The sequence below is a fragment of the Sinocyclocheilus anshuiensis genome, unplaced genomic scaffold (genome assembly GCF_001515605.1).
Source record: "Sinocyclocheilus anshuiensis isolate Anshui unplaced genomic scaffold, SAMN03320099.WGS_v1.1 scaffold702, whole genome shotgun sequence".
Classification (NCBI taxonomy): Eukaryota; Metazoa; Chordata; class Actinopteri; order Cypriniformes; family Cyprinidae; genus Sinocyclocheilus; species Sinocyclocheilus anshuiensis.
Window position 1 is genome coordinate 975094 of NW_015548184.1, and position 22122 is coordinate 997215.

The following is a 22122-nucleotide window of genomic DNA, read 5'->3' on the forward strand; positions in this document are numbered from 1 at the left end:
GTTCCGAGGGAGTAAGATGATGAGAGAAAAAGGTACAAGGGTGTATTTTGTCATCAGCGGGTGATCTCTGGGACAAAATAGCCCCCACTCCCACCTCTAATGCACCCACCTCCACTACGAATTGGCGAGACGGGTCTGGATTCCTAAGGATAGGGGCTGAAACAAAGCGGCCTTTTAATTTCTCAAAGGCCTCCTGAGCCGGTTCTGACCAATAGAAACGCCTTAGCGTGGAGGTGAGATTAGTCAGGGGTAGAGCGATTTGGCTAAACCCTCGAATGAACCGCCTGTAGAAATTGGCAAACCCCAGAAATCGCTGAACTGCTTTACGATTCTCCAGGCTGGGCCAATTAGCAACCGCTTCTACCTTGACAGGGTCCATTCGAATGCCCTCGGGCGACAAAATAAACCCCAGGAACGGAACTGACCGTGCGTGGAACTCGCACTTCTCCATCTTGGCGAATAAACGATTCTCTAGAAGCCGCTGTAACACTCGCCTGACGTGCTGGACATGATCACGCTCGTTCTGGGAGAAGATCAGGATGTCGTCGAGGTATACAAACACAAACCGGTTGACCATGTCTCTGAGCACGTCATTGATGAGCGCCTGGAAGACCGCGGGGGAGTTAGAAAGTCCAAAAGGCATGACCAGATATTCAAAGTGATCTGTAGGGGTGTTAAAGGCGGTCTTCCATTCGTCCCCCTTCCTAATCCGAACTAGGTGATAAGCGCTGCGTAGGTCTAACTTCGTAAAGATGGTTGCCCCCTGTAAGAGTTCAAAGGCCGAAGACATCAGCGGCAAGGGATGACTATTCTTGACCGTGATGTCATTCAGCCCCCGATAATCACCGCTTTACGATTCTCCGGGGTGGGCCAATTAGCAACCGCTTCTACTTTGACAGTGTCCATTTGAATGCCCTCGGGGGACAAAATAAACCCCAGGAACGGAACTGACCGTGCATGGAACTCGCACTTCTCCATCTTGGCGATTAAACGATTCTCTAGAAGCCGCTGTAACACTCGCCTGACGTGCTGGACATGATCACGCTCGTTCTGGGAGAAGATCAGGATGTCGTCGAGGTATACAAACACAAACCGGTTGACCATGTCTCTGAGCACGTCATTGATGAGCGCCTGGAAGACCGCGGGGGAGTTTGAAAGTCCAAAAGGCATGACCAGATATTCAAAGTGACCTGTAGGGGTGTTAAAGGTGGTCTTCCATTCGTCCCCCTTCCTAATCCGAACTAGGTGATAAGCGCTGCGTAGGTCTAACTTCGTAAAGATGGTTGCCCCCTGTAAGAGTTCGAAGGCCGAAGACATCAGAGGCAAGGAATGACTATTCTTGACTGTGATGTCATTCAGCCCCCGATAATCAATACAGGGAAGGAGCGAACCATCCTTCTTCTCCATGAAGAAATACCCCGCCCCAGCTGAAGAGGAAGAAGGACGTATGATACCGGCTAATAGGGAATCATTAATATATTTCTCCATGGCCTCCCTCTCAGGACCGGAGAGCGAATAAAGACGCCCCTTAGGCGGAGAAGTGCCAGGTAATAAGTCTATCGCACAGTCGTACGGGCGATGCGGAGGAAGAGATGAAGCTCGGGACCTACTGAATACCGCCCTCAAGTCATGGTAGGCCTCCGGAACATCTGCCAGGTTCACCGGCTCCTCCTGTAACACAGAGTCAGACATTACAAGGGGTGAAGCAGACACCAAACATTGAGACAGACAAAATGGGCTCCACTCTACTACCCTATGGTGAGCCCAATCAATAAGAGGGTTGTGTTTAGTAAGCCAGGTGTGCCCCAGAACTATTGGAGCGGAGGGAGAGTGAACAAGGAGAAATCGAATCTCCTCAATGTGATTGCCAGACGTGGTCAAGTGAACGAGTCCAGTGACAGATGTGATCCTGGTGAGCGGGGTTCCACAAAGTGTACTGGTGGAGATAGCTTCGGCTAAGGGAAAAACTGGAACCCTCCAGCTCCTGGCCAAATCGATATCCATAAAGTCCCCCTCTGCTCCAGAGTCAATAAGAGCTACAACAGGGTGGTTAACCCCCCCCCGACTGAAGAATGGCCTGGAAAGTAGTGTGGCCGCCAGAGGGCAGCAGAGCCTGCGCGACCATCCTACAGAGGGGGATTGCTTCCTGTGAGGGCAGACTGTGATGACATGCCCTGCCCCCCCACAGTAGAGACACAACCCGTTGGCAATCCGATGGTGGCGTTCCCGGGCAGTGAGGTGAGTGCAGCCGATCTGCATCGGTTCCTCCTCAGAGAACCTGAGTAGTGGTGGTATGACGCTCCTAGCGCCAGGTGAGCGATCAGAACTCTCGTGCCCGGTCTCCATACGGAGGTGTTGAGCTCTAAGTGCCAGGCGGAAATCAACCCGAGTGGCAAGTTCGACCAGCCCATCGAGTGTAGTGGGCAGCTCCAGGGAGTATATCTCATCCATGATGCCTTCTGCCAGTCCGTGGAGGAAATGGTCCCACAATGCCTTGTCGTTCCAGCCACTAGATGAGGCGAGTGTGCGGAACTCGATGGCATAATCCGACACTGGCCTGGTTCCTTGACGCAGCAGAGAGAGTGCTCATGCCGCTTCGTTACCCAGAGCCGACCGGTCAAAGACCTTCCGTAGCTCCTGGGAGAAACTAGTGTAGGAACTGCAGCATTCGCTCCTATTGTCCCACATAGCCGTTCCCCATTCTCTAGCCACCCCAGCCAGATGCATTATCACAAAGGCGACCCTGGAACTCTCAGTGGGGAAACAGGAAAGCTGTAGTGAGAAGGTCAGGGAGCATTGTGATAAGAAGGAACGGCATGAAGTGGGCTCACCCACGTATGGAGCCAGAGGATTAAGGCGGGGCTCGGATCGGCGTGACGCGGGTGCCCCTTCCTCAACCGACGCAGCAGCCGCGCGACCCGCCTGCGGGCTGATCTGAACCTGGTCGAGGCGCTGGGAGATCGCGGCGATCTGTTGTGACATGTTAGTCATGGCTTGATGAGATGCAGTTATCTCCTCCTGTTGACGTCCTAGGAGGATGCCTTGCTGAACGACCGCTCGGCGGACTTCCGTATCTTCAGCTGAGTCCATAACTGGTGGGTATGTTCTGTCAGAGAAGGAACGGAGGACTCAAATGCAGTTCAAACCAAAAGAGACTTTATTCTGAACACCAAGCCAGCAAAGGCGTGAAACACAAAAGTCAGGGGAATGCAGTGGTGTGGCGCTCCCTGCGCACACATTCACCAAGACAGAGGGCTGAGAGGAATACTGGAAACGTCCAGTGTCGTACTCCCAATCCGGCCTCACTGTCCACAGCCGCGATACTAATTCCTCGCCTGAGGATCCTGGAAACAGTGCAGAGAGTGTAGAGGAGAGTGAAAACTCAAAAGCGCGCCCATACGGCACATAAGGACATAAGACATACCCACGCCGAAAAAAAGACAAAGACAGGAATATATAGGAAGTGGGAACGAGTACCAGGTGCGGGCTAATAGAGCACGCAGAACCGTGAGTGAGTGATGAAAATGACAGGACCAAAACAACCACCACGTGCAAATGACAACGACAGCGCACAGGTGAGTGGCAGAAAGGAGTCGGAGAAGGTACCGGTACTGACAGTGTTGGTGTAATTCTGTTCTCTTTCAGATATCTATCTATGAGGAGATTCCCCCCTTCCATGTAAAGCGCTTTGAGTACCCAGGAAAGCTCTATATAAATGTAACAAATTATTATTATTATTATCAATGAAAAAATGAATATATTTCTACTGTAAAATTTTGGGTAATATTAAACCCTGTTATACCCTATATCACTGTTCGCAGTGGTTGGGGATTGTTTGACTTGCTTGGTACGTTCGCGTACTGGTGCACGTCAGTTCTTTGTGTGGGCTAAATTACCCTTGACTACTGTTCGCAGTTTGTGGGTTTTATTTTGGATCTTCAGAGTATGTTCGCTTACTAGTGAAGGTCAATTTTTCTAGTTGCATTTAATAAACCCTTACTAATGCCACGATCAGTGGGGGTTGGTATAAGCCTTCTGAGTACGTTCGCGTACAGGTGAAGGTCATCTTTTTGTTGGCTTTGATACTGCAGTTGCAATAGCGACCATGTCATCTCAGTGCTGCCGGTTTTGTCAATCAGCAATGGACCCCCGTGATGGACACTGGGATGCCCCTCATGTCTAGGGATTGCTCACCTGACAGGGGATATGGATAATCCTTGCAGTACAGATTGTGAGAGTGGTCTAAGGTGCTGGATTAGGCTCCAGTCTCTTGGGGGGCGTGGGTTCGAATCCCACTGCTGCCAGCAGTGGTTTAACCAAGGCCGGGAGGCCCTGCATGTACTTGAAAAAGGAGCATGCTTTCCCTGGCAGCAGCCAGGCCCGCCAGAGACATGCGAGTCAAACAAGATGCGTTGTCCTCTCCCACAGCCGATCGCCTGTTTTCTAAGGCAGGGTGACTCAGTCCTGCTCCTGGTCCCCGTCCTGTCTAGAGAGGAACGACTCTGTCATGCGAACCGGATTCGCAGCATGGTAGAAAGAGGGAATGCTCTTTAGGTGGTCATGATCATCAGTGCACTCGCAAACATTGCGTGACCACCAGTATGACTACAATTTCAAACCAACAAGTCATAGGTGTGTGGATAAACCAACCACTGCTCCACCAACAGAAAGTACAAATGTACATCTTAAGATTCTGACTACTCTTCAGAGCTTATCTCAGAGAATGGACAGATTTGAGGCTCATCATTCCTTTTTCTGATTCATTTCTTCCCCCGGCCAGGAAAGCATTCCGCCACCTGTGCCTCGGGGAGAAGAGGCCGTAGATGAAGATGTGCTGCCTATTTTTGCCCCCAACTCACTGTTCGATAGTGGGCATCAATCAGAATCGGGAGACTCCCATTCAGATGCTGCAGAGGTGAGGAATTACCAGGGGCCTCATGTATAAACGTTGCATATGCACAAAATAGAAATGTGTGTACGCTGTTTTCCACGCACGTATCTGGATTTATAAAAATGCTCGTTAACCAGTAGACACTGGATTTGAGGATATGCCACCAGATGAGCAGGCAATAGCATCATGGACAGCTTTGGGACTGGCCCCTGTCTTGGCTAATCCATGCTGTCCTGGCAAGGAGTGTACTAAGGCTGACTGCCTGATTTCTCACTGTTTATGCTGCTGCACATGCAGCTCATATGGGTAATGCTTTGGTTATTCTCCTGGCGGCCTTATAGAAAACAGTGTGTGTGGAAGATCAAGATTCCAAAATGTTAATTGATTCGGCTTTGGTAGCACATTCACAACAAACACGTGATGTAAGTGAGGTTATGTCATCAGCTGTCTTATGTCACAGGCAGATATGGCTGGCTCAGACTTCTTTGCCATGAGGAGCAAACTGATGAATTTACCAGTAATGTCTGGTCATGTCTTTCATCCAGATTCTCAGGACATTTTGGACAGACCTGAGCATTCATACATTGAAGGAGACTGTTCAAAGGGCTTGCGGCAATTCCCCGGCCTTTAAACAGGTTTAAAACACCTCAAAGGCCGCAATGGCCTGCCTGATATTGACATGATGTGGTGGCCCTGCTGGTGTCCAAGAACAAAGCTTTCATATCAACAGTCAGATTCCCACCTCACTTCCCCGAAGGGTTGTCCATGGTAACTCATGGGTACCAACTGCAGATTTACCTCCCTTTTCAGGGGTCCAAATGACTATTGTCAAGGATACCCTTTTTGGAGCCAGTATTGGTGGAGGAAGTTCAAAGTGTGTTGAAAAAAAGGAGCCATTTCAGAGGTGCCTCCCAGCGCACAGCAAAAGGGGGTTACTTCACACTTGGGAAAAAATGGGTGGTTACCGGCCCATTCCCAACCTCATGAGTCTCAAATAATACTTAAAGGTACTCTCATTCAAAATGATTCACCGAGAGTATTACTCGAATGGTCTCAGGCCTTAGCCCCCCTTCAGTTACAGGGTATCAAAATTCTTCCATATCTAGACGATTGGTTGATCTGCATCCCCACTCTAAATCAAGGAGTAATGGACACGGAGAAAGTACTGGCCCATATTCAATCCCTTGGTTCCACTGTAAACTGGAAGAACAGCAGTCTTCAGCCTCAACAACAAGTGAACTTTCTCTGGATCCATTTTGATTCTGTGACAACTAATGCACGTCTCACCTCAGAGGGCCAACAGTCTGGGAAAAGCATTAAGACATTTCCAGTCAGGAAAACTGACTGCGCAGGTGAATGCGCACAAATTACAGAAGTTGTTTTGGCTGATAGCAGCAGCATCAGTGGTGATCCTTCTGGGCCTGTTGAAAGCGCATGACACACAGTGTTGGTTTAATTTATTTCATCTCCATCCAATAAAGACAAAGGAGTAAAGCTGTTGGTGACACAGTTCTGCATGAAGGCCATGGTTCCAGACCTGATTCGACTGATACAAGGCTGCCCATGGCAGCTGCCAGCTCGAACGGATCTTCTGTCACAGACAGACGGACAGATTTGGCATCCAAACCTGACTGCTCTGCACTTGTGGGTATGGTCTCTGTGGAGTCTGTCTCTCAACAGTCAGATGACACATGAGACACTGAGCAATACTAGAGTCCCATCTATTCGGGCCAATTACTCTCTAAGCTGGGAAAAAAAATTCAAACTGGTGTGTGAACACTAAGGTGGACTCAGTTCTCTGCCACTTGTCCTTCTTTTTTACAGTTTCAACTGGATCAAGGCAAGGCAGCCAGTACAAACAAGGGTTATGCCTTGGTTATTTAAGCATTTCATGAAGGGCCAATGACCAGCTATTAGGCCGACTTCCTTTAATAAGTAAGTTTCCAAACTGTTTGACCTGTGTCCAGACCGTACTCTGCGGACACCAAGTTTGGACTTGCCTCTTGTATTTAACTCTCTCACTAAGTCCCAGTATGGGCCTATTGTGAAAACAGATTGAAATATGTCTCTCTAAATGGATTTTAACTTGGCTCTCTGCTCTGCTAAGCAGGTAGGAGTGCTCTGTGCTCTCTCTGTTAGTGGAGATTGTTAGCGGTGGAAGGCAGATGGCACGGGAGTGTCACTTAGCCTAACCCTGCATTTTTGCCAAAAGTATTTAAGCCCCAGTTACAATTTAGGTACTGGAGGTGGTTCAATGTTAACCATTTCCTCACATGCAGAACAGGAGCAGTTACTTAACCTGTGTTCTTAACCTGTGTTCAGTGAGGGCATTGCGTACTATGTAATTGTACTCAGTCTTTGAGGAAAGCTAATCTTCAGCTTTTTGTCTACTACAGTAAGGCTAGGCAGGGGTTGCCGCTGTCTAAACAGCGTTTGTCACATTGGATAGTCAATGTTATTTCTTATACCTGTGCTGAAAGGGGGTTTTCGGTTCCTACAGGAATACGAGCCCAATCCCTCGATGAGCCACGATCCCACTGCACTAAGGAGTCTGTCTCTCAACAGTCAGATGACACATGAGACACTGAGCAATACTAGAGTCCCATCTATTCGGGCCAATTACTCTCTAAGCTGGGAAAAAAAATTCAAACTGGTGTGTGAACACTAAGGTGGACTCAGTTCTCTGCCACTTGTCCTTCTTTTTTACAGTTTCAACTGGATCAAGGCAAGGCAGCCAGTACAAACAAGGGTTATGCCTTGGTTATTTCAGCATTTCATGAAGGGCCAATGACCAGCTATTAGGCCGACTTCCTTTAATAAGTAAGTTTCCAAAGGGAGTTGACCCGTGTCCAGACCGTACTCTGCGGACACCAAGTTCGGACTTGCCTCTTGTATTTAACTCTCTCACTAAGTCCCAGTATGGGCCTATTGTGAAAACAGATTGAAATATGTCTCTCTAAATGGATTTTAACTTGGCTCTCTGCTCTGCTAAGCAGGTAGGAGTGCTCTGTGCTCTCTCTGTTAGTGGAGATTGTTAGCGGTGGAAGGCAGATGGCACGGGAGTGTCACTTAGCCTAACCCTGCATTTTTGCCAAAAGTATTTAAGCCCCAGTTACAATTTAGGTACTGGAGGTGGTTCAATGTTAACCATTTCCTCACATGCAGAACAGGAGCAGTTACTTAACCTGTGTTCTTAACCTGTGTTCAGTGAGGGCATTGCGTACTATGTAATTGTACTAAGTCTTTGAGGAAAGCTAATCTTCAGCTTTTTTTCTACTACAGTAAGGCCAGGGAGGGGTTGCCGCTGTCTAAACAGCATTTGTCACATTGGGTAGTCGATGTTATTTCTTATACCTATGCTGAAAGGGGGTTTTCGGTTCCTACAGGAATACGAGCCCACTCCCACGATGAACCACAACCCCACTGCACTAAAAGGAGTTCTGTGGGAGATATTTGTGTGGCAACTTCATGGTCTACTACATCATGTACACTATTGAGATTTATAGAATTGATGTAACCGTGCAGCACCTGTGAGCACTGCAGTTCTGATGTCTGTTGCCCAGCGAGATTTAGGAAACTCTAATTCTTCTGTTCCTCATGACCCTTTTGGTATAGGTCATCCTATTAAGACCGTAGTGACGGTCAGAGTGAGGTCGAAACAGATTGTAAGTTATGAATATAACTATGGATCTGCGAGACCGAAGGATGATTCCTATCCTTGTCGCTCAGAACACTAGGCGTTCAAGGTAAGAAAATGAGCCGGACGTTTATCCCGCTTTTTATAGTGCGGAAAGCTCCGCCTCCAGGGTCATGGGCATGACTTTGTTTACATAAGGTCTCGAGAGAAGGCGGAACGAAGGTTATCATTCTATTAAGACCGTAGTGACGGTCATCCTTCGGTCTCACAGATCCATAGCAAGTGAAAGGCACTGACTTGATAGTCCAGTGCTACTTGTGTCACATTTTTCAGCTTGTCTTTGATTTGCTGAGATTTGGAAGGGATTAGAAGTTCCTCCACCTCGTTGGCTGAGAGACCTGCCTTTAATCCTGCCTGTGCAAAACAGAAAGGCAAGCCTATTGTTAACACACTATTTTATCAAACAATAGTTTGTTTTATTGTCTTTCCTACTGGTTTATTATAAACAGATATGCCAGTCTCTGTCTTGACACTAAAATGAAATTTCTTCATGCATATGGTATGGAGTAATAATTTAAAGATTATCATGTAAATGTATTCCATTTAGTTAGTGACTGTTTTTCTTATTTAGTTTGATTTAATTTCTTAATCTTGGATGCAGGATATCTCAGTGAGTGTGGCAGGGTGGGTAATGTCCTGATGAGTGCACCAGATATTCTTCCAGAGCTCTCTAGACACCCTTTCCACCAGCACGCCGCTCTCTTTTTCTTTCTCATCTACAGCTGTCACAAAACGCATCACATTCAAAGTGCCTTGGTTGGAAAGAAAGAAAAAGAGATGTGATAAACCTAAATAACCACTGAATATTTACACACAAATGCAAAAGACTTTTTAATTTTTAAATAAACTTTTAAATAAACAGAAAGACAGTTTATGCTTTATTAGATTATAAAAACAATCTAACATGACAAGTTTAATGCCAAATAGCACTGCTTACATGCCCTTGTAATGGACTTAACTGGCAGGGAAAAATCTTTTCCCGTAAGTTTACAATAAAAAAGTCCAGCATTCTTCTTCTATTTAAGTTTGTGAAATCAGCTTAAAGCATGGCTTAGATTCATAAGCCATCATAAAGAGAAATAGTGGTTTGAATACCTTTTTTACAAGGCAAAGGTGGATTCACAGGGACTCCAAAGAACTCAGACAGCTGCTTCAAATCTGTGACCATGTAACAAAACTTATTTTGGACCAATCCAGGTTTCTGGTTACCTAGAAATAAAGCAAAAAGGTTTTGTGACATTGTGAAGAATATCTCAACAAAAACAACAAATTGTTTGGCATTTACCTGAACCATGAAAGACTCCTCCTAAAAATGCCGGTTTGAATTTGAGGTCGATGTTCCAAAAATTTCTATAGCGACACAGCACCTTAAAACACAAAATCAACACATGCACAGTACTGACACTGCATTTGCACCGAAGGCATGGCAATGAATATACTAAGGATGAAAAAAACATTACCAACCTCAAATGCCAGCCAGGAATAAGTAGAGATGACATCACAGTACAACTTGACCACTTTTCTGGAATTGGACATCTGTTATAAATAATCACAATATTCACAAATCCAAACACATAAGTATGGACTACAATATACAGTATATTACAATATATTATAATGGCATTTACAGGCATGAGGGCACAATACCTTTGCTGTGTTCTTATTCTTGTTCTGATTCCTTTAAACGGAGAAGGGTGTAGCTGCAGGATGGAGATCTCTAAGGGATAGGATCTACAAAGAAAAGACATAGGCAAACCCTACCCCTAACCTTAACTGTCTGTCTTGTACCCTCCCTTTTAAACTTTCTCCAAACCTGTTTGGAATTCTTTTTCCTTTTTTGGAAACCACTTGTCTTCCACCATGTCTATGTGTTTAATGGTGGTTGGCAAACCAGCTTAGCTGGGATCACTATGTTTCATGTGCTTTAAAACTCATTAGCACATGCTGTACAGTCTGGGAGTTCAGACATACGATACCTTTCTGACTAATGTTCCCAATTCAAAGAAGTGACTGGTTTTACCCTCGGTGACCCGGTCTCATTGTTGTACTTGTACCCTCAGCGAAGAGAAACCTTGTTAAAGTTCAATGCAGTTAGAATGAGAGACAAATCAAGATCCACTATTTATGGCAGAAGGCCACTCATTAGTTATGGTAGCTTAACAACCATTATTAATATAACATATTATGAACAAACTTCACAATAAACAAAAACAAAACTATTCTTGGACTCAATAACTTAATCTAATACAATAGATCTTAATCGGGGTTGAATTGTTTTATATTTAATTGAATTTTATGTGGATGAAAATAAGCCTGTGAAAACACACACTGTAGAATGGTCCTAGGCCCGATGTAATTTTCACATTCAACTTTTAAAACGGTTTTATGGAGTTTTGTCTACCGAGTTATTTTGAAAAGAGGTTTCTTCACCTGAACTGTTTTGAGACTTTAACCTTGTAAAGCCTACATATCGTATTTGATACACATATTTCTAAAGCCTCTAAATTATTAACAAGACAAAACTTTGCTGAAAAACCTGTTGTACACAGTCTTCTACATGCCTTCTGTCTGATAGCTTACTTAATATAGTATACCATAGTAAGTAAAAGGCCTTTTAGTATAATTATAAAAATGTCCACCTTCAGGTTCTGGTACGTGTCAAATGTTAACTTAAAATATCTTTTTTTTCACACCCAGAAAATGTAAAAGCATGAGAACTTTCACATTACATGAGGACACGGGGGTCAGTGGGGTTGTTTGGGTTTACAATCTGATTTTTATAAGACCTTATTTTAAAGAATTATTACACTCTTAAAAATAACGTTTCTAAAAGGGGGATTTTGTAGTGATGAAATAAATGAACCATTTTGGATTCTACAAAGAGCCTTTTCTGTGATCAGTTCTTTAAAAAAAAACAAAACAAACAATGTGAAATTTTTTAAATAATATAAATAAACTTTTTCCACTATAAAGAACCTTTTGTGCAAGGGAATGGATTCCACTGATGTTAAAGGTTCTTCATGACAATAAAGAACCTTTATTTTTTGGAGGGTATATGCTTTATGTTTGTACATATGTATTATTTAGACCTCAACTTTACTATTTCTGTATTCCTGGCTTATTTTTCAGCTCTTTTTTTTTATTGTGTGTGTGTGTGTGTGTGTGTTTGCTGTTGAATAAAAAACAACGTGAATTTACAGTACTTTAAAATTGTATTTAGAAGTTGTTCAGATAGACATAGTATGGAGGAGTAGTGATCACATCTGGGCTGTAGGCTTGTCAGGGTGAGGCCCCACCCACTTCTCTCCTAGAACACACAGCCAGAAAAGAAAATGATTGCACAATGAACAGTGTGTCACCTAAGATTTTAACACCCCAAGGTTAGATAGGAATTTATGGTTTAAAACATCACACAGCACAATAAATGATACATATAATATGGTATAATATATATGGTAAGTATAAAAAATACAATTATATATATACATATGTGACCCTGGACCACAAAACCAGTCATAAGGGTCAATTTTTCGAAATTGAGATTTATACATCACCTGAATCTCAGTCTCACCCTTTACTAACAAATGATCTATTACACAAATTAGACATTACTAGAGATAAGCAATTCCTTTGTTGTAGAGCCTATATAAGCTCTACATATACATGTAAAATAATAATACATTTTCTGTACCGGCCAAAGTGCGTGTTCAGTGCGCGTTCAGAGCTGTTCGCGAGAGTCACGAGCAAACCATTGACGTTTCTATGGTAACGTACAGCTCCTGCACTCAGATTCGTAGCTTTGTGGTAATAGCGAAAAGAAAGATTTTTTGAACAGCAGAAAAAGTGTAAAAGTATGTAAAAAAAAAAAAAAGTGACAGGCCTGAAACATATACTTTGAAACATTTCGCAAGTAACATTTCGTTACTTTCGCTTTTTCCGCGCAGCTTTCTTTGGGTGGGACTGTTAGCGTTATTGATAAAGGAACGTGGATGAATGAGACAGTACCCAGCAAGCAATAGCCGTCATTTCAACGTCTCGGTTAAGTATAGACCCGATATAGTCCGGCTATGGGTAACATCTGGAAAAGATCGGGAGCAATGGTAAAAAACAAAAAACCTCTCCAAAACAACATTTCCTCACTAAAGCTCTCATCTTTGACAAAAGTCCATCATTTATTTTAATTATCATATTGAATTTATTACTGAACAATGGCTTGTTAGGTACAGAGAGAGCATGAGCTAATTGAATAGAATGTCTTTGTCATTGTACAAGTAACGTTACAATAAGATTTATTTTGAAACTTCCAGATTGATAGTAAAGCTTAAGAATACAAATAATAAGTGCAAATAGCTCAGATGTGTCAACGTCAGGCTCAGGCCATGGCGGTAGGGGAAGATCAGCTAAATTTCCATCCTCCTCTAAAGGTGTGGATTCATACTGCCTCACAGGAGGAGTGGATAACTGCAACGCTGGTGGTTGTGCAGGTGAGAGATTCTGACCTCTGGTTTCACTCGTTTGACTGGTTTGAAGGTCAGCTCGAAGGGGCTGAGCAACTTGAACTAATTCTCTGACTTCCGCACGGACTTCTCTCAGCTCCCTCAGGTCTGCCTGAAAAGCCTGATGAGTCTGCATTAATTGTGCATGCTCATGACGCAGGTGCTGTAGTTCACTGTCGTGTGCAGAGGAAATGAAACCAGCCGCTTGAGGCGAGGAGAAGGATGGCTGATGGAATTCAGCATGCTGTGGAGGCTGATAATTTGAGCACATGATTCGAGAGCCATCAGAACAGACCAGGTAACCAGCAGGAGTGGCGTAAGGCTGGAAGGATGGGGGGGGAGTCCGGTGGACAGGTGCCTCCCAGGGGTGTGGGACATCATACTCAGCGACAGGTCTGCCTCGGGTATACTGTACTTCATACTGCTGTAGGTAAGCTGGAGGACCTACACTGCCCTCTACCGAAGTACTATTACGACTCTAGTTTCATAATAAAGGTCCGTCTTACAGGAGCCTTTAATACAATAATATTTATATTTAAGTGTATTGTATTTATAACATTTTATTTAGTCATTAATTCTTTTGTATTTTTATCATTTTGTATTGTCTTAAGTTGTCCAAGTTGTTACAAATGTTATTTTTCTTATTAAAAGTTGTATATTTAATTTGTTTGGATGGATTGCCATTTTGTTGTCTATTAGATGTATATATGTAGGCTTTCATTAGCTGTCTATTTGATGACTAGTCTATTCTTGGGCTATGCGGACAAGCATAGTAGATGTGTCTTCGGTGGCGCGCCTAAAACGGTAAAAACGGGAGTGTCAAAATGCCTGCACTGGTGTGTATTCACATAAATACGGTCGGCACCGTGCATTATTTTTCACTCACTCAGTCTCTTACACACACGCTTGCGCACAGAGAAAGAGAGCGAGAACTCTGAAGAGAATTCATCCCTCTCAGGTTGTAAACCAACCTGCACAATCCCTGCATCATTTTTGAAGATTTGTTGCATATTTGTGTATTTTAGTTTCCACGGTCCTAATAAAGTTACTATTATTAAAACGTGATTGAAAACACACACACACACACACACACACATATATATATATATATATATATATATTATTATTATTTTGTATTTTTTTTGCTTTGGCTCTTTCGGAAAAATGCATTAACCAAAAATAAAAAAAGGTTTCCGACCCCTGGGATAGGACAATATTCGGCCCAGATACAACTATTTGAAAATCTGGAATCTGAAGGTGCAAAAAATCTAAATATTGAGAAATCGCCAATAAAGTTTTCCAAATGAAGTTCTTAGCAATGCATATTACTAATCAAAAATCAAGTTTTTATATATTTATGGTAGGAAATTTACAAAATATCTTCATGGAACATGATCTTTACTTAATATCCTAATAATTTTTTGGCATAAAAGAAAAATAGATAAGTTTGACCCATACAATGTATTGTTGGCTATTGCTACAAATATACCTGTGCTACTTATGACTGGTTTTGTGTGGTCCAGGATCATATATATATAGAGAGAGAGAGAGAGAGAGAGAGAGAGGTGAAATATCTATAGTACGGATGCACATTTTGGCAAATTGTTAGCACTGGCAAACAATAAGCACATTTTAACTGGTTAAAATGCTGACAAGCCATTAAAAACCCATTATAAAACGTGTGATCAAACAGACATGACCAAATAATTTTCTAACAAATCTTTGCTGTGAAAAAACACTGAGGAATAATAAGAATGCTTTCCATCATTTTGACAATAAGTAAATACATAAATAAATACACAAATAAATAAGATCACATAAAATATGTAAATTAACCAATGACGTTAGTCAAACAAATTGTTGGTTAATCAATTAATGAGTCTAAATCCCTAGTCAATAGTAGTTACCGATGAAATACGCCATGAGCTCAAATCTGTCAGAACCAAAGAACACTTTGGCCTTCCCGTTCACATGACACACGATAAACGGAAAACCAAAGCACTGCAAAAATGGGTAAAAACTGTGTAAGGGAAATTTATGATATTTTTACCACAAAGACATTTTGGTGGGAAAGACAAAGGGTACAGAGATGCACTGACTTTATACTCTAGTGTCTCTTCTGTGACACTCTTCAGCTTGTCTTTGATTGGCTGAGATGTGGAGAGAGTCAGAATTTCCTCCACCTCATTGGCTGAGAGACCTGCCTTTAATCCTGCCTGTGCAGAAAGACATTGGAGAATACTATTAATCATCATCTGACAGTTTACTTTATTGTCTTCACTACAGGTTTAGCATAGATAGATGTGTCATTCTCCATCTCTGTGCTAAAATATGACATTTCCTCAAATGTATGGAATAAAACGTTAAGGATTAAAATAAGTACTAGAGAAATTGTTTAATTCATCTTGATTTAGTTTCTTAATCTCAGTTATATGATACATCAGTAAGTGAGGCAGGCTGGGTAATGTCCTGATGAGTGCGCCACTTTCTCGTCCAGAGCTCTCTAGACACCCTTTCCAGTGTGTCTCCCTCTATTCCCTTCTCTGCTACAGCTGTCACAAAACGCATCGCATTCAAAGAGTCTAAGAAGGCAACAGATAACAGGAGAAAAAAGAGAATAAAAGAGATGTGATTCACTTAGAAGCACAAGAATATTCTTTCTTCAGACTGTAACAACAATCTAATTGCACTTACTTAAGTACATGCACTTTAGGGAAAAATGTTATAAAAATTTCAGTCTGGTCATGAGTACCATTGTAGAGAATCAGGCTTGAATACCTTTCTCAGAAAGCTTTGAAGGTCGAAACATTGGGACTCCAAAATACTCAGATGCCAGCTTCAGATCTGAGACCATGTAAATAAGCTTACTAGGGTTCACTACAGCAGGCTGGTTACCTAGAAAAAGAACAAACTTGGTAAGGTTTTCTGTCTTCACCTATAAAATTTTAAATTTTAATTGTTGAAACTGAAGTTTGGGACAGAGTGGGAACATACATGTTTCTAGCATGAATTAGCATGTTGCTAGCATGATTTTAACGTGAATTAACACATCGCTAGCGAGATTTTACATGAATTAGCATGTTGCAAGCATGATTTAACATGATTAGCATGTTACTAGCATGTTGCTAGCATGATTCTAGCATGATTAGCATGTCAGTAGCATGTTGTTAGCATGATTAACATGTTACTAACATTTTGTTAGCATGTTTTTAGCATTATTAGCGTGTTACTAATGTGTTACTAGCATGGCTAGCAAGTTACTAGCATGATTAGCATGTTACTAACATGTTGTTAACATGATTAAACAACTTACTAGCATGTTACTAGCATGGTTAACAAGTTACTAGCATGATTCTAGCATGATTTGCATGTTACTAACATTTTGCTAGCATGTTTCTAGCATGATTAGTATGTTACTAGCATGTTACTAGCAAGATTAGCATGTTACTATCATGTTGTTAACATTATAAGCAAGTTACTAGCATGGTTAGCAATTTGCTAACATGATTCTAGCATGACTAGCATGTTTCTAGCATGTTGCTTGCATGTTTCTAGCATGATTAGCATGTTACTAGCATGATTCTAGCATGATTAGCGTGTTACTAGCATGTTACTAGAATGGTTAGCAAGTTACTAGCTTGTTGCTATCATGTTAGTAATCATGTTACTAGCATTGGTGTTAGCATGATTCTAGCATGATTAGCATGTTGCTAGCATGATTGTAGCATGATTAGCAAGTTACTAGCATGATTAGCATGTTAACAGCATGTTGCTAGCATGATTCTAGCATGATTAGCATGTTAATAGCATGTTGTTAACATGATTAGCAAGTCACTAGCATGTTGCTAACATGATTGGCATGTTAATAGCATGTTGCTAGCATGATTAGCAAGTCACTAGCATGCAGCTAGCATGTTTCTAGCATTATTAACATGTTAATAGCATGTTGGTAGGATGATTAACATGTTACTAGCATGTTTGCTAGCATGATTAGCAAGCTACTTGCATGTTGCTATCATGGTTAGCATTGTTACTATCATTTTGTTAGCATTGTTACTATCATTTTGTTAGCATGATTCTATAATTATTTGCATGTTGGTAGCATGATTAGCAAGTTACTAGCATGATTTATCATTATTAACAAGTTACTAGCATGTTGCTAGCATGTTTGTAGCATGATTAGCAAGTCACTAGCATGTTGCTAGCATGTTTCTAACATTATTAGCGTGTTACTAGCGTGTTACTAGCATGTTACTACCATGATTCTAGCATGATTAGCATGTTACTAGCATGTTGTTAACATGATTAGCAACTTACTAGCATGTTACTAGCATGGTTAACAAGTTACTAGCATGATTCTAGCATGATTAACATGTTACTAGCATGTTGTTAGCATGTTTCTAGCATGATTAGCATGTTACTAGGATTTTGCTAGCATGTTTCTAGCATGATTAGCGTGTTACTAGCATGATTAGCATGTTACTAGCATGTTGTTAGCATGTTTCTAGCATGATTAGCATGTTACTAGGATTTTGCTAGCATGTTTCTAGCATGATTAGCGTGTTACTAGCATGATTAGCATGTTACTAGCATGTTGTTAGCATTATTAGCAAGTTACTAGCATGGTTAGCAATTTGCTAGCATGATTCTAGCATGACTAACATGTTTCTAGCATATTGCTTGCATGTTTATAGCATGATTAGCATGTTACTAGCATGTTGTTAGCATTATTAGCAAGTTACTAACATGGTTAACAAGTTGCTAGCATGATTCTAGCATGACTAACATCTTTCTAGCATATTGCTTGCATGTTTCTAGCATGATTAGCATTTTACTAGCATGGTTAGCAAGTTACTTGCATGATTCTATCATGATCAGCATGTTACTAGCATGTTACTAGAATGGATTAGCAAGTTACTAACATGTTGCTATCATGGTTAACATGTTACTAGCATGTTGTTAGCATGATTAGCATGTTAATAGCATGTTGCTAGCATGATTCTAGCATGATTAGCAAGTTATTAGCATGTTAACAGCGTGTTGCTAGCATGATTCGATGAATGATTAGCAAGTTACTAGCATGCTGCTAGCATCTTTCTAGCATGATTAGCATGTTAATAGCATGTTGCTAGCATGATTAGCAAGTCACTAGCATGTTGTTAGCATGATTAGCATGTTAATAGCATGTTGCTAGCATGATTAGCAAGTCACTAGCATGTTGTTAGCATGTTTCTAACATGATTAACATGTTAATAGCATGTTGGTAGCATGATTATCATGTTACTAGCATGTTGCTGACATTTTTCTAGTGTGATTAGCAAGCTACTAGCATGTTGCTAGCATGATTATCATTTTACTAGCATGTTGCTAGCATGTTTCTAGCATGATTAGCAAGTTACTAGCATGTTTCTAGAATGTTTCTACCATGATTAACATGTTACTGGCATTTTGTTTGCATGTTTCTATGCAAATACAGTTAAAACCAGCTAAACCCAGTTGATTCAGTAAAACCCAGCTAAAAACCAGCTAAAACCAGCTTAGGCTGGTTGCCTAGTCTTAGCTGGTTTAAGTTGAAAATATCTGGGTTAAACTTGGTTGGTCTTTTAGCAGGTCTCACAGCTTGAGCAGCTAAGACCAGCCTGACCAGCTAAAAAGTTGCCAAAACCACTTTAAAACCAGCCTGGGAGACCAGCCAAAGCAGCCAATCAGCTTAGGCTGGTTTTAGCTGTTTTTTCAGTAGGGAGTTTTTAAGCTTTGCTATGGCAGTAGACAGCTTAAATACACCATAAGTCTCATTGTATAAAAGTTTTCACACCCTCAATGAAAGTCTATGAGATTTTAGGTGGTTTTGATAGTCTGTTTTACGAAAACCATAAATTGGATCAGTTAGAAAAGATATAGCATACCGAGTCAGACCAGTCTGAAGGTCTGACCCGTGTTTGGTGGTTGTAGCTTGAAAGCTCTAGGAGGAGATAGTGTTTAAATTTTGTCTCAGAAGAAGAAGAATAATAAGTTTAAATAGTAGATCAGTAAGTTGGCTTTCTCAAGCCAACTTAAAGGGTTAGTTCACCCAAAAATGAAAATTCTGTCATTAATTACTCACCCTCATGTCGTTTCAAAACTGTAAGACCTTCGTTCATCTTTGGAACACAAATTAAGATATTTTTGATGGAATCTGAGAGCTGTCTGACCCTGCATAGACAGCAATACAACTGAAATGTTCCCAAGCCCAGAAACGTAGCAAGGAGATCTGTAAAATAATCCGTGACATCAGGAGTTCAACCGTAATTTTACGAAGCTACAAGAATACTTTTTGTGTGCACAAAAGAAAAAATAACGACTTTATTCAACAATTCGTATCCTCCTCGTCACCCTAGCGTCATTTTGGAGAGTATCTGTGAATGCGAGTTCCTTAACAAGTATTTGTGAATCGCAGGTGTTTTATATATGAGACGAGGACATGACTGCAGCCGGCAATGAGGCCCAAACCAGCACAGCCAGTGCAAGAAGGCTTAGGCTTTTTCATTTTACTTAACCTGCAAGAAGGCTTCGGCTTTTTAATTTTACTTTATTTTATTTATCCATTATACTGAAGATACCTTTTTTGAAAGATATTGTTTTTGTTTGTTTTGTAATTTTGAGGTGTTCAGTTTTATTTTGGTTTTGGTTTTGCTCTCCTCACAAATCAACTCTTTCTAGTTTTTGTTTCATGCTCTCTGTGCCTTGCCCTGGACTTTTATGTCACTTCCTGTCTCCCGTGGTGTTTGTAGTCAGTTTGTAGTCCATTTGTTCATTGGTTCCCCTTGATTAGTCTCCTCAGGTGTGTCTTATCTTGTTAAGCTTGTTATATTGTTGTTGTTGTGTATAAATAGCCCTAGTTTTTCTTTAGTTCCTTGTGAGTTGTTGAATGTAATGGTTGTCTGTTTGCCAGTCATTCTGTTCTTTGGTCACATTGGTTTTTGGCTTATTGTTTGTTCTAGTTTTTTCATTAAATACCAGCACATAGATCCTTGCCTCTGCCTGTTGTAAGGTCCACGCACTTGGCCCAATGAAGGTATCTAGTGGTGGATTAAGGTTTCTTGCGTGTTCGGTCTTTTCAGCGCGCAAAGTTATTCAATTTAGGTTTAACTCAAATCTGACTCCATTTTAGTATCTAATCTGACTCCATTTTAGTATGACCTCGAATTTAGGTTGAAAGGCAAATTGGTTGTTTGTCTGTCTTTAATTATTGCTATTATTCTGACATTTGGTTATTCTAGTTAACTCTTTACTTTATATTTACTCGTTCATTAGGAATCTATGTCGCTCAGGGTGCCTCACGGCGGCTGCTCTACATGGGCCCCACGATCACAAACTCGCCAGTCTGATCCTTAGCCAGAGGTTTATGACTAATACTATCTGTTTAGCCCCCTACAGTTACCTATGTACAACTTGGTTAAAGCTCAAAACAACAATCAGCGGTTCTGCTAGAACCCTTTGTCTAGCCCCCGATAGTTAATATAACTACGTACAACTTAATTAAATTTGAGACAATAACCAGCGGTTATGACCAGTAGTTAAAGCTCAAAACAATAATCAGCAGTTCTGCTAGAACCCTTTGTCTAGCCCCCGATAGTTAATATAACTACGTACAACTTAATTAAAGTTGAGACAATATCCAGCGGTTATGACCAGTCTGTCTCAGAAGATCAAAGTATCTGAGTTTCTTTAATCCTTACAGTTTTCCGCAGCTTCTCCACAACATTAGTTTATCACTGGCAAATCTCTTTGACAAGTGCATCTTTGAGCCTATATTTAATATAAGTAAAATACTTAAGTACTGTTAAAATCAGATACTCTAAGACTTTTACTCAAGTTGTTTTGGAATTGGTGACTTGTAACGTGTAGTGGGAGTAATTTTCACTGTAAGGTATCTGTACTTTTACTCAAGTATGGTTTTTAGGTACTCTTTACACCTCTGGTAAAGCCTACATATCGTATTTGATACACATATTTCTAAAGCCTCTAAATTATGTCTATGTTCTCAGCGGAGCGGTGTGCTTGTATACTTATATTATTACATTATTATTATACAAGAACTGTGTGAAGAGAGCATGCACAGCTGTTGTTTATATTGCTGTTTGTAGCCTGTGGAAGTAAGGTTAGCTGCAGCAAGGGTAAAAAAAAAGTAGTGTATTTTACAAATTATATTTCTGCTGTAACAAGAGTATTGCTCCCAGTAGATTTTCACATATATTTAATTATATAAGATAATACATACATTTACTGTCTGGAATATTTAAAAAGCTATGATTATTAATGTGACATTTATTTTAGTTGTGATCATGTATACCTGAGCCGTAAATGACTCCTGTTAAAAATGCCGGTTTGAATTTGAGGTCGATGTTCCTAGCATTTTTATAGCGACACAGCACCTTAAAACACAAAATCAACACAGCACCTTAAAACACAAAATCAACATATATGAGAATATCTTAAGCAGACTGTTTTGTCAACATCATCATAGAACAACTCGACCACTTTTCCAGAACTAAACATTTGTAATGAAGAAGCATTATATTATATTATTTATAACATTTACCAACATGAATAGGCCAGCATGAGAATAACTTCATTTCATTTTTCTTATAATGTAGGGGGTGGGATGGTTCAGATTCTAGAGTGCATTTGACTGGGGAGGAAACATGATGAGAAGGATCATCTAAAATGATTAAAATCATCAACATTATTGATCTTTATTGTAGAGAGAGACACGATATATCTTCTAAATGTGAATTTTTGTCTTAGTTTTGAATCGCACTACATTCTAGATAACCGTAAGGATAACCTTCATGCATGAAAAAGCCACAAAACTTTCAGTTTTGATTAAAAGTTCTTACCTGTTCTTAAATGTATAAACATATGAAAAAAATGTATATACCATACTGCAATTACATATATATTGGAATGTGATTTCTATAGGTGTTTGATATGAAACGGAAGGTAATGGAAAATGTCCTTGAAGGTCTTTGAATCTGGTGTTCATAAAAGAGTGAGAA

At 41.0% G+C, this 22122-nt stretch overlaps 2 protein-coding genes across 2 annotated transcripts in view; both read right to left on the reverse strand.

The window, feature by feature from the left end:
- LOC107704924 (glutathione S-transferase kappa 1-like) overlaps positions 1–11440 on the reverse strand; it is a 16150-nt gene extending 4710 nt beyond the window's left edge. Inside the window, exons 1-7 of the mRNA XM_016507983.1 lie at positions 10236–11440; positions 10053–10124; positions 9874–9955; positions 9684–9797; positions 9195–9340; positions 8826–8942; positions 5538–6312 (exon numbers count right to left, since the gene is read on the reverse strand). Coding sequence (XP_016363469.1) covers positions 6292–6312; positions 8826–8942; positions 9195–9340; positions 9684–9797; positions 9874–9955; positions 10053–10124 — 552 coding nt within the window. The 5' untranslated portion in view covers positions 10236–11440 and the 3' untranslated portion in view covers positions 5538–6291. The remainder of the gene's footprint in view (positions 1–5537; positions 6313–8825; positions 8943–9194; positions 9341–9683; positions 9798–9873; positions 9956–10052; positions 10125–10235) is intronic.
- A 343-nt stretch (positions 11441–11783) lies between these two features.
- Positions 11784–21529, reverse strand: LOC107704859 (glutathione S-transferase kappa 1-like). Its single transcript, XM_016507877.1, has 6 exons — positions 21417–21529; positions 15863–15979; positions 15524–15666; positions 15184–15300; positions 14992–15085; positions 11784–11895 (listed from the first exon to the last, which is right to left on the reverse strand). The coding sequence occupies exons 2-6, from the start codon at positions 15936–15938 to the stop codon at positions 11846–11848; spliced, it is 480 nt and encodes a 159-aa protein (XP_016363363.1). The 5' UTR covers positions 15939–15979; positions 21417–21529; the 3' UTR covers positions 11784–11845.
- Between the last annotated feature and the right edge of the window lie 593 nt (positions 21530–22122).